Source organism: Blennius ocellaris (assembly GCF_963422515.1).
Source record: "Blennius ocellaris genome assembly, chromosome: 15".
NCBI classification, from domain to species: Eukaryota; Metazoa; Chordata; class Actinopteri; order Blenniiformes; family Blenniidae; genus Blennius; species Blennius ocellaris.
The window spans coordinates 713,065-728,064 of record NC_137664.1 but is presented as its reverse complement, the minus strand read 5'-3'; the positions used below and the strand labels follow the sequence as shown (position 1 = coordinate 728,064).

At 40.9% G+C, this 15,000-nt stretch overlaps 2 protein-coding genes across 2 annotated transcripts in view; both read left to right on the top strand.

The window, feature by feature from the left end:
• Positions 1 to 1,989: 1,989 nt before the first annotated feature.
• nxnl2 (nucleoredoxin like 2) lies at positions 1,990 to 5,450 on the top strand. The gene is made up of 2 exons (XM_080509647.1): positions 1,990 to 2,361; positions 5,173 to 5,450. The coding sequence occupies exons 1-2, from the start codon at positions 2,060 to 2,062 to the stop codon at positions 5,339 to 5,341; spliced, it is 471 nt and encodes a 156-aa protein (XP_080365773.1). The 5' UTR covers positions 1,990 to 2,059; the 3' UTR covers positions 5,342 to 5,450.
• Positions 5,451 to 12,652: 7,202 nt separating this feature from the next.
• Positions 12,653 to 15,000, top strand: part of csgalnact1a (chondroitin sulfate N-acetylgalactosaminyltransferase 1a) — a gene marked incomplete at its 3' end in the record, with an annotated part of 22,194 nt that continues 19,846 nt past the window's right edge. Inside the window, 1 exon segment of the mRNA XM_080509843.1 lies at positions 12,653 to 12,716.

The window sequence follows — 15,000 nt, the reverse complement described above, 5'->3', positions numbered from 1 at the left end:
ACTCACAATTCGGACTTTTAAACTAAAAATTCTGACTTTTAACTCAGAATTCTGATTTTTAAACTGAGAATTCTGACTTTTAAACTCAGAATTTTGACTTTAGACTCAGAATTCTGACTTTTCAACTCAGAATTCTGACTTTTAATTAAGAATTCTGACTTTTAAACTCACAATTCTGACTTTAAACTCACAATTCTGACTTTTAACTCAGAATTGTGACTTTTAACTCACAATTCTGACATTTATCTCAGAATTCTGACTTTTAAACTCAGAATTCTGACTTTAACTCAGTGTTTTTTTTCCACAGTGGCCCTAATCCTCTTCCGTAACATTGATATTTGAATTTGAGGATGGCAAAATAAAAAAAGAAGCGGGGATAAAGTACAAGATAAAATAAATGTGGTCTGCGCATGCGCGAGTTGTTGTTGCCGGAAGTGGCTTCTGAGCTTCGTCCTGGTGGCAGACCCACGTGGTGAAAGCTGCACACACCTGACGGAGGCGGCTCCTGATTGGCCGGGAGGGGGATTACACCTTGTCGAGGGGAAACTGAGAATTCTGACTTTTAAACTCATAATTCTGACTTTTAAACTCATAATTCTGAATTTTAAACTCAGAATTTTGACTTTAAACTCAGAATTCTGACTTTTAAACTCACAATTCGGACTTTTAAACTAAAAATTCTGACTTTTAACTCAGAATTCTGATTTTTAAACTGAGAATTCTGACTTTTAAACTCAGAATTTTGACTTTAGACTCAGAATTCTGACTTTTAAACTCAGAATTGTGACTTTAAACTCAGAATTGTGACTTTTAACTCAGAATTGTGACTTTAAACTCAGAAGTGTGACTTTTAAACTCAGAATTCTGACTTTTAACTCAGAATTCTGACTTTTAACTCAGAATTCTGACTTTTCAACTCACAATTCTGACTTTTAACTCACAATTCTGACTTTTAACTCACAATTCTGACTTTTAACTCAAATTCTGACATTTATCTCAGAATTCTGACTTTAACTCAGTGTTTTTTTTTCCACAGTGGCCCTAATCCTCTTCCGTAACATTGATATTTGAATTTGAGGATGGCAAAATAAAAAAAGAAGCGGGGATAAAGTATAAGATAAAATAAATGTGGTCTGCGCATGCGCGAGTTGTTGTTGCCGGAAGTGGCTTCTGAGCTTCGTCCTGGTGGCAGACCCACGTGGTGAAAGCTGCACACACCTGACGGAGGCGGCTCCTGATTGGCCGGGAGGGGGATTACACCTTGTCGAGGGGAAACTGAGAATTCTGACTTTTAAACTCAGAATTCTGACTTTTAAACTCATAATTCTGAATTTTAAACTCAGAATTTTGACTTTAAACTCAGAATTCTGACTTTTAAACTCACAATTCGGACTTTTAAACTAAAAATTCTGACTTTTAACTCAGAATTCTGATTTTTAAACTGAGAATTCTGACTTTTAAACTCAGAATTTTGACTTTAGACTCAGAATTCTGACTTTTAAACTCAGAATTGTGACTTTAAACTCAGAATTCTGACTTTTAACTCAGAATTGTGACTTTAAACTCAGAAGTGTGACTTTTAAACTCAGAATTCTGACTTTTAACTCACAATTCTGACTTTTAACTCAGAATTGTGACTTTTAACTCACAATTCTGACATTTATCTCAGAATTCTGACTTTAACTCAGTGTTTTTTTTTCCACAGTGGCCCTAATCCTCTTCCGTAACATTGATATTTGAATTTGAGGATGGCAAAATAAAAAAAGAAGCGGGGATAAAGTATAAGATCAAATAAATGTGGTCTGCGCATGCGCGAGTTGTTGTTGCCGGAAGTGGCTTCTGAGCTTCGTCCTGGTGGCCGACCCACGTGGTGAAAGCTGCACACACCTGACGGAGGCGGCTCCTGATTGGCCGGGAAGGGGGATTACACCTTGTCGAGGGGGAGGGGGGGAGGGGGCGGGGAGGAGATTAACCCGTTTAAAGGTCGGAGGAACCGGAGGGAGACGCTCCGGGTTCACCGCGGAGGGAAACATGAGCCGGAGCGGCTGAGAGGAGCAGCATGGTGGAGGTGTTCTCCGGCAGAACCCTCCTGAACAAGGACGGGGACCTGGTGGAGCCCGAGGAGGCGCTGAGGAACAAGGTGGTGGGGATCTACTTCTCGGCCGGGTGGTGCCCGCCCTGCCGGGACTTCACCCCGCTGCTCTGCCACTTCTACACCGAGCTGGTGGAGGAGGCGGAGCCCGCCGCGCAGTTCCAGGTGGTGTTCGTCTCCTCCGACAAGAGCGCCGACGACATGGTGGAGTACTATCACGACATGCACGGCGACTGGCTCGCCCTGCCCTGGGCCGACGACTACAAGCAGTGAGTAACGGGATTACTTTGCTGCGCGTGCGCATGCGCGCTCTCCTCCGGCACGCTGTATCCTCATACTGATGACTTCTGTCTGCGTCTTTCAGTCGTTTTTACTTTTATTTTACTCTTTGGGGAGAAAACTTTACTAAACTGTGCCTTTTTGTTTCAAAAAGACACGTTAGTGACATTTAAATTATAATCCAGCTCGTTGTGGCTATTAATTAAAACACACGCATATATATTTATATATATTAGAGAGTACAATTAAAGAAATGTAACAATGGAATACAGTAGGATAGAAATATGTCAGTAGTTATTAATAAATAAATAATAATCCCACACATTGTGGCTATTAATTAAAACATGTATATATTTATATATATATATAATAGACAGTACAATTAAAGAAATGTAACAGAATGGAATACAGTAGGATAGAACTATGTCAGTAGTTATTAATAGACACATTAGTGACATTAAAATTGTAACCCAGCTCATTATGGCATTAATCAGAGGCAAAAATTAATAATATATATATAACAGTACTCTGGTCACCTAGAATGATCACATTAAAAGTAATTTCTCTCTATGTTGAGCGGCCCACAGTATCAGGGTTATGTAAAGGGTCACCCTGTCTGGGATTAGTAGCAGAAGCAGATTCACACCCAGTAGAAAAAGACTGATCTAATAGAACGTTTCTATAAAAGGACCAGCCTGCTTTTTGTTGGTTCTTTAAAAAAAAAACAAAAAAACATGCAGATAAACGTTTGTTTCTCAAACTTAACTTTACAACAAAATATCAGTGTAGAACAAATATTGTTTGTGGTACAGGAAGTACAGGTGTATTTGCTTGGAAATGTAGATTAGATGGATAAGAAGTGTGTTTAATCTGTATTATTGAATTTTAATCATGATTGGGATGTCAAATAATCGAAGAAAAACGATAATGTGGCATTTCCGGTTCAGGCCGGAAATGACGACACGTTTAGCCCGGCGCTAGCTACTTAGCTGTACGTTGTTACTTTTAAATTTCCCCCCAAAAAGTTGTGAATGTATGGTTTCTTGCCGTTAATATTCCTGCCGTAAACTAACATATATTGCTGATGATAACGGCGTTTTACACCAGCGGTTTAGGCTCCGTGTCATTTTAAAGCTAAGCAATGCTAACGGCGGCTACTAGCATAACTTAGCTTAGCTTTCTCAGGACGGCCAAAGTAACGTAAAGTAACGTGATTCATTACTGTGGTTTATATTAGTATCTAAACTTATTTATTACTTGTTTTAAAAAGATTGAGTGCAGCACAACACAAGATATGTGTATATATTCAACAGGAGAGGTTTTTTTTATTTTTTATTCAAACATGTTCAATAAATGCTGTTCCTAAATCAAAGACATCATTGTTAATTTAATTTTGCCCAAAATAAGCGCGATTATGATTTTTTTCTGAATCGAGCAGCCCGAGAATTTTATGCATTATTTCTGTTCTCCACATTGTGGACAGAAACGCAGATATCAGTCAAAATAACTACAAATAATTACCATTCTATAGTTTGCGCCGAGATAAAATAGAGCCACAATCACCTTTTAACTCTAAAGTTAAACTCATGGATGTGAAAATCAAAATGTTAAAACCTGCCTTCACACTTCCCATCTGTTCATGTTAAATCACCCGTCAGTAGAAATGAATGTAACGATGAATTAGACGTGAATTCCAAAATATCAATATTTTAAAAGTGCAGTAACTCTGCGGAGTCGCACTTTTTTCCAACCAGGCGACGTGTTTAATTTGATAGTAAAGAACCTGAACGTGCCGATTTAGTTTTTTCATTTGATTATTTATTTCATTCATTTAAAACGACGCAACAACAGCATTTCATATGAATGAAAAGGAAGCAGAAAGACGTAAATGCTTACGGCATAAACTATAGAATGGTAATTATTTGTAGTTATTTTGACTGATATCTGCGTTTCTGCCCACAATGTGGAGAACAGAAATAATGCATAAAATTCTCGGGCTGCTCGATTCAGGAAAAAAAATCATAATCGCGCCTTTTTTGGGCAAAATTAAATTAACAATGATATCTTTGATTTTGGAACAGCATTTATTGAACATGTTTAAATAAAAAAAAAAAACCTCTCCTGTTGAATATATACACATATCTTGTGTTGTGCTGCACTCAATCTTTTTTTAAAACAAGTAATAAATAAGTTTAGATACTAATATAAACCACAGTAATGAATCAGGTTACTTTACGTTACTTTGGCCGTCCTGAGAAAGCTAAGCTAAGTTATGCTAGTAGCCGCCGTTAGCATTGCTTAGCTTTAAAATGACACGGAGCCTAAACCGCCGGTGTAAAACGCCGTTATCATCATCAATATATGTTAGTTTTTACGGCAGGAATATTAACGGCAGTGTCGTATTTCTGTAACGTTGACAATTTCACAAGTTTCTTAAACACGTCAATGGACGTAGAAGTTTTAGTTTTACAATCCAGATGTTCCACAGACCGACTCCTTCCATTGAGATGCATTTTTTCCTTTACGGCCGATTGAAACCTGGGTTTTGTAAAAAAAAACCTCAGTTCAAATCTACTTTTTCTCTCGGCGAATCTGTTGTTTGGTCAACTTTCCAGATGAGCTTTAAATGTTGTTTTTAGAAGGTTCTGCTCCACTAAATCTTTAAATTTCAGTGTTTTTTTAGCTGTAGAAATAAAGGATTAAAGGAAATAAAGGAGGTCACCACTTCCACCAGCGACTCTAATCGCTCTTTTTCCTGCGGAGTGAAAACTTGGATTGATGTTTTGTTCTTGTTCCCGCAGCGAGTTGAAGCAGCGCTACAAGATCACCGCCGTCCCCAAGCTGGTGATCGTGAAGGAGAACGGCGACGTCATCACCGACAAGGGCCGGAAGCAGATCCGGGACCGCGGCCTGGCCGCCTTCCAGTCCTGGCTGGACGCCGCCGAGGTCTTCCAGAACTTCCAGGGGTAGAAGCAGAACCCGCCGGCGCCGCCGTCGCCCCGGCGACACTGACTGACGGCGAGGTGTTAGAGGACAGATTCGGTCCCGCTCACGCCGCCACGCTTCAAGGGGGGGGGGGGGGGGAGATGCATCGGTCGTTTTTCTTCAGGGGGAAATGAAAGGAGCTGGAAGCAGAACCTGCAGAGGAGAACCTGGAACTGAAGCCCCGCCGGTTCTACGTTCTCCGTTCTCCTCCTCCAAGCACTCTCTGTCTCTCTCTCTCTCTCTCCGTCTCTCTCACTCTGTCTCTCTCTCTGTCTCTCTCTCCGTGTCTGTCTGTCTCTGTCTGTCTCTCTCTATCTCTTTCTCTCTGTCTGTCTGTCTCTCTCCGTCTCTCTCTCTGTCTGTCTGTCTCTCTCTCTCTCTCTCTCCGTGTCTGTCTGTCTGTCTCTCTCTCCATCTCTTTCTCTCTGTCTGTCTCTCTCTGTCTGTCTGTCTGTCTGTCTGTCTGTCTCTGTCTCTCTCTCTCTCTCTCTCTCTCTCCATCTCTGTCTCTCTCTCTGTCTCTCTCTCCGTCTCTGTCTCTCTCTCCGTCTCTCTCTCTCCGTCTGTATGTCTGTCTCGCTATCTCTTTCTCTCTCTCTTTCTCTCTCTCTCTCTCTCTCTCTCTCTGTCTGTCTTTCTCTGTCTCTGTCTCTCTGTCTGTCTGTCTCTCTCTCTCTCTCTCTCTCTGGGACACGTCAGTAAAGCTGCAGCCCCGCCGGTTCTCCACCTCGTTCTCCACGGAGAACCAGCTGGTGGAGCAGGAGACATTAGAACATGCAGGGCTGCAGCTCTGATCTGGGATCTGAGCTTAAACACAACAGGAAGGAAAACAATAACGATAACATTTATGATTGAAGATAGAATTTGGGTAGAAATTAAAAAAAAAACAAAAAAACCCACTAATGAAGTTAAACGTGTTAAAACGTGAGAACCCAACGTTCCCTGCAGCTCCCCAACAACATTATTTGCTGGACTCTGATTTCTTTGTTGACGTTGCGTTTTAAGCTCCGCCTCCGTCGGGCTGCGGTGACCCTGATGGGAGCGACGGGCTCAAGGCCCCGGAAGACGCCGTGGACGCCACGCCGCTCAGGGCCGGGGGGTTGCCAGATCTGACTCAGTGTTTCAGCACAAACAAGGTAAAACCCACAGACCTCAATTTAAAAAAACTCAAACTATTGTATGTGTCATAAAACAATAGAAAATTTTATAAAAACACACCATAAACGCGTAAAAAAATTGGCTTCCTAATTGGGGGATAACCTCCATATCTGGCAACGCAGGTCAGCCTGGAGATTAATCAGCTTTATGAATTCGGCACTTTTTATACATCAAACTAATACAAAGTGATGAACAGGATTTAACGACGGTGCAAAGATACACTAGATAAGACGTGCACACACACACACACACACACACACACACACACACACACACCATCCGGGAAAGATTCAGTTAAGAACCTAATAAAAGTAGATAATAGATAAAGTAGATAAACAAATAATAAAGTAGATAGAACATATATATATACTGCAGCCAGGTTCTAGAACGCTGCATCCTGTTCAGCCAATCACAGTGTAGAGTACTGGAGACCAGGGTCCAGCACACGTTCACACCAGTCGACCCCCCCATGCATGTTTTTGTCCTGGGGGGGAGAAACTGCAGTAAACCTGCAGACAGGAAGGAGTTTGAACCCGAGACCTTGTGGCTGTGAGGCAGGAGGACGAACCACTGCTGCTCTGCTTCCTCTCTCTCTCTCTCTCTCTCTATGTCTCTGTGTGTGTGTGTGTGTGTGTCTCTCTCTCTCTCTCTCTCTATGTCTCTGTGTGTGTGTGTCTCTCTCTCTCTCTCTCTCTCTCTCTCTCTCTCTGTGTGTGTCTGTCTATCTCTCTGTGTCTCTCTGTCTCTCTCTCTCTCTCTCTCTGTCTCTGTGTGTGTCTCTCTCTCTCTGTCTGTCTGTCTCTCTGTGTCTCTCTGTCTCTCTCTCTCTCTGTGTGTCTGTGTGTGTCTCTCTCTCTCTCTCTCTCTGTGTCTCTGTGTGTGTGTGTCTCTCTCTTTGTCTCTGTCTCTCTCTCTCTTTGTCTGTCTGTCTCTCTCTCTTTGTCTCTCTGTGTGTGTGTGTCTCTCTGTCTCTCTCTCTCTCTCTCTCTCTCTGTGTCTCTCTCTCTCTCTGTGTCTCTGTGTGTGTGTGTCTCTCTCTTTGTCTCTGTCTCTCTCTCTCTTTGTCTGTCTCTCTCTGTGTCTCTCTCTCTCTCTCTGTGTCTCTCTCTCTCTCTCTGTGTGTGTCTCTCTCTCTCTCTCTCTCTGTGTCTGTGTGTGTCTCTCTCTCTCTCTCTCTCTGGGACACGTCAGTAAAACTCGCTATGCATTAAAAGAAGCTCGTGAATAAATAGAAGAACTGCAGTTTATTTTTAAAAAACCCACTTGTTTCTGCTCCGTCTTCAGTTTGTTTTGTTTTTCTATGTTGTTGTTTTGTGATGAGCAGATTGTGAATAAAGCTGACGACTGCAGCCTCCTGTTGTTGTCGTTGTTGTTGTTGTTGGACGAACGGAACAAACTCTTCGTCTCCCGGCGCCTCGTTAAAACTCCGCCGGGAGACGTTTCCCCCCCCCGAGGGCAGTTTCTCAGTCCTGTCCCTACCTGTCCCTACCTGCCCCGGCTACATCGCCGCCGTCAGCGCCTTCCTTACCGCTGTCGTCACCGCCGTATGACATGAACACCATGAAAGTCCCAGTGAAATGAAGGTTCCACCTCCAAAACTCTCTGGTGTCTCTTCTAGGGACGTTTTTCATGCTAACTGGCTGAAGGGTAAAATGTTAAAACACGACAATCTGCGAGAAAATAGCCGATAAACGTTGGTATTTCCTCTGCTGGGCGGAGCTTCTGACAATAACAGAGTGACATCACGAGTTGTGCACACGCCCAAGTTGTGTTTACATTATGGAGGATCAGAGTTTTGACCACGAAGAGGCTGAATTGAACCAGATTTCATCATCGTGGTCATTTCAAACCCAGTGATTGATGAAGAAGACACAGAAGGTGGTTCTGCCATCGGTGACCCCGTCTGGAACATGTTTGAGGAAGCAAAAGACGCTTCGTCCTCCATTCGTCCTCGTCTCCTCGCCTCAGCAGCCGCCACTTTTCACCTTTGAGGCTTTGAGGCTCCTGACTTTTGGCAGAACGACCGGCTTCCTGGATCCAACATGTCCAAGAGCTAGAAGACTGTGGAATCACCGAAGACGAGTCCAGGTATTACCTGATCGTCTACTAGCCGCCCAAGCTAGCCGCTAGCGCCTCCCGCCACCTGTGCTCCTTTCCTCCTCTCTCGGTCTCTTCCAGGCTCAATCTTTCATCAAGGCTCATAAAACGCCGACTAGAACTTCAAAACACTGTAAAAACTTGGATATTTAAGAGGAAACAAGCCGATATAAACACAACAGATCGAGATCTGCACAACTCGTGACGTCACACATAGGCTCCGCCCACAACGGCCCACGAAGGAGAAGGATTCCCCCCGACTTCCTCGGCTGGAGATTCAAAATTCAAATAACTTTGTTATGCGACAACAGTGGCGGGACAGAGTCGGAGGAACCTTACAAGTAGAACCCCAACTAGCGTTTTTAGCAAAGTAGTGTTTTACATTTCAATAGAACTTTAAGAATATCGGTGTAAAAACTTTTTTCACCTCGAAGTAATATTTCCGATGTTTTTAATGATACAATATTTACTGATGTTACAGGCTGAGATTCTATAAATAGCTTATTTGTGATTTCCTGATGGGAAGTTTTATTTATTTATTTATTATTCTAATAATTATTTCCTGGGGTTTAAAAATGTTAAAATTGCTCTGAAATATTGAAGGTGCAGCTTTAAGACAAGTCCATTATTTTACTCTAATTTTATCCACATCTACCTCTACTCTTTTTTTTATATATATATATATATATATATGTGTTCCCTGTTTTTACACTCTTTAACCAAGGAGTACACGACTTTGTTTTTCTTCTATTTATATGACAAATAAAACATCTTGAATCTTAAACTAACGGGGGGGGGCTTATTAATATTCATACTAAAAATAACTTAATTACAATAGTATTGTAATCCAGCACAGTATTTTTGCTACAGGTTGCAGTATAACTATTGACCACGTGGTGTCACTGTAACACCGTTTATGGACTCACAGGGTTTGTTTAGTTTTTCCATGAATTCTTTTATTTATTTTTTTCCCTTTTTTCATTTTTTCCATCCCTCTCTTTTTGTTGATTCTAAACATAATAAACTAAGAACATTTTGAATTAATTGCAATTTTTTTTTTTTTTTTAACATTATTTTGTTCCATTTTCGTGGCAGTTTGACCAGATGGCAGCTTCGTGTTTTACCCCCCCACCTTCACCCCCCCAGGGTTGGAGGGATATACAGTCAGGAAAAGTAAAAGTTGTTATTTAAAGAGAAAGAGACGTCGTGGAGCTGCCGGGGAAGGAGAGGAAGGTTCTCATGGTCCAGGAACTTCTCACTGAAGTGGCAGAACGGCCTGCAGGTAAATATTTAAAGTGGAGAAATATTTGAGTATTTATCAATTCTAAGGGGAGGACGACACGGATAAAGGTTCATCTATACCAGGGGTGTCCAACATGCGGCCCACCATGGGATTTTTTAATTTTAAATTTTTTTTTAAGTATAAATATGAAAACTGACAGAGGCTGATCTAAAAACACTGGATTGGTAAAAAAAATGACATTCAAAACCGCCCTTTGGTCAGAATTTATTAATACGTCTGTGGAGGTCACCTTTCACAATAAAGGTGCCCAATTTATGTGAAGTGATACTTTAGACGCGTAAACTCCAAAACAATTTCCAGATGATGACAAATTGTTTTAATCCTGAATAAAAATATGAGATCCAGATACAGGTGACTGAGGGTTTTTGTTTTTTTTGCAAATATAATAATATCTGATTAACTTTAATATGTATATTTCAGAATAGACTGGCAAATTCTTGCAGATCAAAAGGATCAAAGGAAGGAAAGACTTTGATATTTGTCCATATTTACAGCTTAATGTTACGTTTGACTTGTTGAGCCTCCAGAGGTCAGATCAGGTTGATGTGGCCCCTCAACTGAAATCAGTTGGTCTATACTTTAATTCATGTTTTATATAGATAGATAGATAGATACTAGGAAGTGAGGAAACGATAAAAGAAAAGTACATAGAACATGAGCAGGACAGGTTGTGGGTCACTGACATGATATATAATGGAAGTATTAGATGAAGTACCTTGATATTTATAGTTAATGATGTATGCAGGGATGGACAGTATGTATATATAATCTACTGCACCACTTTTACAATGATATAAATGTTTTTCATGGATATATGCTTTCTCCTTTGTTGTTTTTTATGGTAGGTATAGTGATTTTGTGGGCCATTTTTATTTACGTTCATTAACTTTGTTGATGTATTTTGTCATTTTGTGGATCTATTTGTGTCACGTCTTGTGTTCACAACATTTTTTTTTAGTTTTTATTCATTAAGTTGACTTTTATTTTCATTTTTTCTTCATGTTTCGTCTCTTTTTAGCTACAAAGAACAATCAAGTCCTTGTGATTATAAAAGTCCTATTACTTGTTTTTGTGAAGAGTAAATTTACTCACGTACTCCTGGAACAGTACTTTTGTACCACACACACACACACACACACACACACACACACACACACACACACACACACACACACACACACACACACACACAGGAGTCTAAGATTCACTTCAGGGCCACAAATGAAAGGCTGCAGTGTTTCTGCTGTAACGGTGAGTCGAGTCACAACAAGGCTGTCTTTGTGTGTGTGTGTGTGTGTGTGTGTGTGTGTGTGTGTGTGTGTGTGTGTGTGTGTGTGTGTGTGTGTGTGTGTGTGTGTGTGTGTGTGTGTGTGTGTGTGTGTGTGTGTGTGTGTGTGTGTGTGTGTGTGTGTGTGTGTGTGAGGAGGGGAGTGGGCTGGACGCCTGTCAAGTTCACCATGGCAACCACAGAAACATCCGGTTTGAGTTTTCAAATTAAAACTCCCTATATTGAACAGTAAAATTTAGTTGGATGTCAATAAGGCAGGATCAAAAGTAACGGGTAATATTAAATAGTACTATATATAGATATATATATATATATAAGTGTAATCTACAACATGACTGAAAATCAGACAGTGATTTTGAAAAAAAAACTCACAAATGTCAATTTAAAGCTACAAAATGAAAGAATATCGACTTGATGACTATTTGGGGGACAAGAAGACATTTTCCCAAAGGAATTAATGAAGTTAAGTTTATATTATTTTAATCTTCAACAAAGCTGTAAAGAAACCTAAAGTTCAGACTGATGATGAGAGAAAATGAATATTTCTCATCTATTCTAATATCTTGAGATCTTCCTTTTGTTTTGGGGTTTTTTTTGTGTGAAAACTGCACATATTCTAATTATTCAACGAATGTATAGGATAGTCATGAATAATCTACAGATTTTTTTATTTTTTTATTTTCTAGCGAATTTATATTGAACATTATTTATTGGACTTTATTTTCTAGTTTGAATTGTGACCAGAAACAAATTATTCATTTTATTTGTAATTGTTATTATTATTATAAATTTGTGTTATTATCATTATTATTATTATTATTGTTATTGTTGTTGTTGTTGCTGTTGTTGTTGTTGTTATTGTTATTATTATTGATTGTGATTATTAATATTATTATTGTCATTATTATTATTATTAATTATATGTTTTTATCATTATTATACATTTTTTATTATTATTGATTATTATTATTATTATTAATTTTGATTATTATTATTATTATTGTTATTGTTATTATTATTATTATTAATTATATGTTTTTATCATTATTATACTTTTTTTTTATTATTGATTATTATTATTATTATTAATTTTGATTATTATTATTATTGTTATTATTATTGATTTTGATTATTATTATTGTCATTATCACTATTATTATTATTATTAATTTTGATTATTACTATCATTATACATTTTTATTTTTATTTTGTAATAATAATCACGATAATAGTGTGTTCTCTTTTTTTATGATTATTTTTTTATTTTATTAATTTTTTTATAGAAGCGCTCATTTATTATTGTGAAGGCCGCAGAGCACGTGTTCCGGTGGTTCCGGGGTTTGACGCTCCCGCCGCTCCTCAGCGGCTCACAGCCGCTCCTGGAGTCCGGCAGCAGCGCACCGGAGCACCGGGGGACCTGAGAAGCGGGTGACGGAGGACCGGGGGGAACCGGGGGGAACCGGGGGGAGCGCCTCCCCACCGGTGCGCAGCCGAACCGCTCCGTTCCTCCAGAGGTGAGGACGCCTCCTCAGATTAAACCCCGAATTCCGGATTATTATGAGGGGAGATGATGTTTATTCCCTCGCGGGAGGAGGGAAGTTCAGTCCGACGCGCTTTGTTCAGGAGATTCATTTTTCCGTTAGTACATTATTTCCAGAGGAATTCGGTTTTAATTCGGGAGGAAAAGCTTCTTTTTTTTTTTTTTTTTTTTTTTTAATTTGATCCTGTTCTGCGCTTTTCAGATTCACACGCGTCTATTTGCCCAAAATAAGAATATTCTATAGAATTGCCATGTGTCAAACTGAAATCAAACTGCGGGACATGTAAGGAGCATTAAATTAAATCATTCTCATTATTGAGCGATAATATAATGGAAATTAAAAAGAATAAAGATGAAGGAGCAATAAGCACCGTTTTATCTTCTGGATTAGAATATATATATATATATATATATATATATATATATATATATATATATTAATGAGACTATATATATATATATAAATTACATGCACTCAATTGAAGTGCTCCGGCTGCTTTTCAACAGGGTTTCCTCTACATTTCACTACACACACACACACACACACACACACACACACACACACAGCGTGGAGGAGGGAAATGGCTCTAATCCACCAACAAGCACCTCGGAAATATTTGTTTTGCGACTTGTTTTCCTGGTACTGGAGGGACGAAAAGTGGAGGATTAGCTTTTAATTGATTGAGCGCGTTCCCCACGCGCGTGACGTCACGGTCACGTGGGGGGCCCGCAGACCCCTGAATCAACAAAACCGAGCGTGATGTGATCCACGACGACTTCTAGGAGCCTCCGAGATAAAGCTGCCCTATTTCTCTCTGTGTGTGTGTGTGTGTGTGTGTGTGTGTGTGTGTGTGTGTGTGTGTGTGTGTGTGTGTGTGTGTGTGTGTGTGTGTGTGTGCGTGTGCGTGTGCGTGTGCGTGTGTGGGTGTGTTAATTGGTCCTGCTGCTATATAAACACAGTGCCCAACGTGACATCATGTAGAAAGTGATTTATTGTAAAGTTGAGTATTAAAATGAGGTTTATTGGAGCTTCTGGGTCCAGAGGAGGAGAATCAGCCTCCATGAGACCATGAGACAAATGAGACAAATGAGACCATGAGACAAATGAGACCAATGAGACCAATGAGACAAACTCTGATGACGTTTTCACATGTTTTACACTATTTATCATGTTTTTCTGTCGTCTTTTATGAAAATTAACTGTCTGAAACCATGAAACCAGGGAGGAGGTGAGGCTCCTGGTTGGTGAGGTTCCTGGTGAGGTTCCTGGTGAGGTTCCGGGCTGGTGAGGCTCCTGGCTGTTGAGGCTCCTGGCTGGTGAGGCTCCTGGCTGTTGAGGCTCCTTGCTGGTGAGGCTCCTGGTGAGGTTCCTGGTGAGGCTCCTGGCTGGTGAGGCTCCTAGTGAAGTTCCTGGTGAGGCTCCTGGTTGGTGAGGTTCCTGGTGAGGCTCCTGGCTGGTGAGGTTCCTGGTGAGGTTCCTGGTGAGGCTCCTGGTTGATGAGGCTCCTGGCTGGTGAGGCTCCTGGTGAGGTTCCTGGTGAGGCTCCTGGTGAGGTTCCTGGTGAGGCTCCTGGCTGGTGAGGCTCCTAGTGAAGTTCCTGGTGAGGCTCCTGGTTGGTGAGGTTCCTGGTGAGGTTCCTGGTGAGGCTCCTAGTGAAGTTCCTGGTGAGGCTCCTGGTTGATGAGGCTCCTGGTTGGTGAGGTTCCTGGTGAGGCTCCTGGTGAGGTTCCAGGTGAAGCTCCTGGTGAGGCTCCTGGCTGGTGAGGCTCCTGGCTGTTGAGGCTCCTGGTGGGTGTGGTTCCTGGTGAGGTTCCTGGTGAGGCTCCAGGCTGTTGAGGCTCCTGGTGAGGCTCCTGGTGAGGCTCCTGGTGAGGTTCCTGGTGAGGCTCCTGGTTGGTGAGGTTCCTGGTGAGGTTCTGGGCTGGTGAGGCTCCTGGTGAGGCTTCTGGCTGGTGAGGCTCCTGGCTGGTGAGGCTCCTGGTTGGTGAGGTTCCTGGTGAGGCTCCTGGTGAGGCTCCTGGCTGGTGAGGTTCATATTTACTGTAAACTCATTAAAAGGAGATTTTTAAAAAATCTGTTATTTTTCAAACTTTAAATTCTGGAGCTTTAATCCATTTTAATAAAGTTTGTCTATCAAAATAAGAAAAAATATATATTTTAGGCCAAAAGTTTATTCATCACATACTTGATTTTTTTTCTACTTACTCCTGTCTTATTTAAATAAAAATAAAAACTGTCTCAATAGAGATTATGACCA

Bases quoted from the DNA above. Each gene is read 5' to 3' on its own strand.
- nxnl2 (XM_080509647.1), top strand. From the start codon at position 2,060: ATGGTGGAGGTGTTCTCCGGCAGAACCCTCCTGAACAAGGACGGGGAC. The intron at 2,362-5,172 runs GTGAGTAACGGG...TTGTTCCCGCAG, and splicing joins TGGGCCGACGACTACAAGCA to CGAGTTGAAGCAGCGCTACA.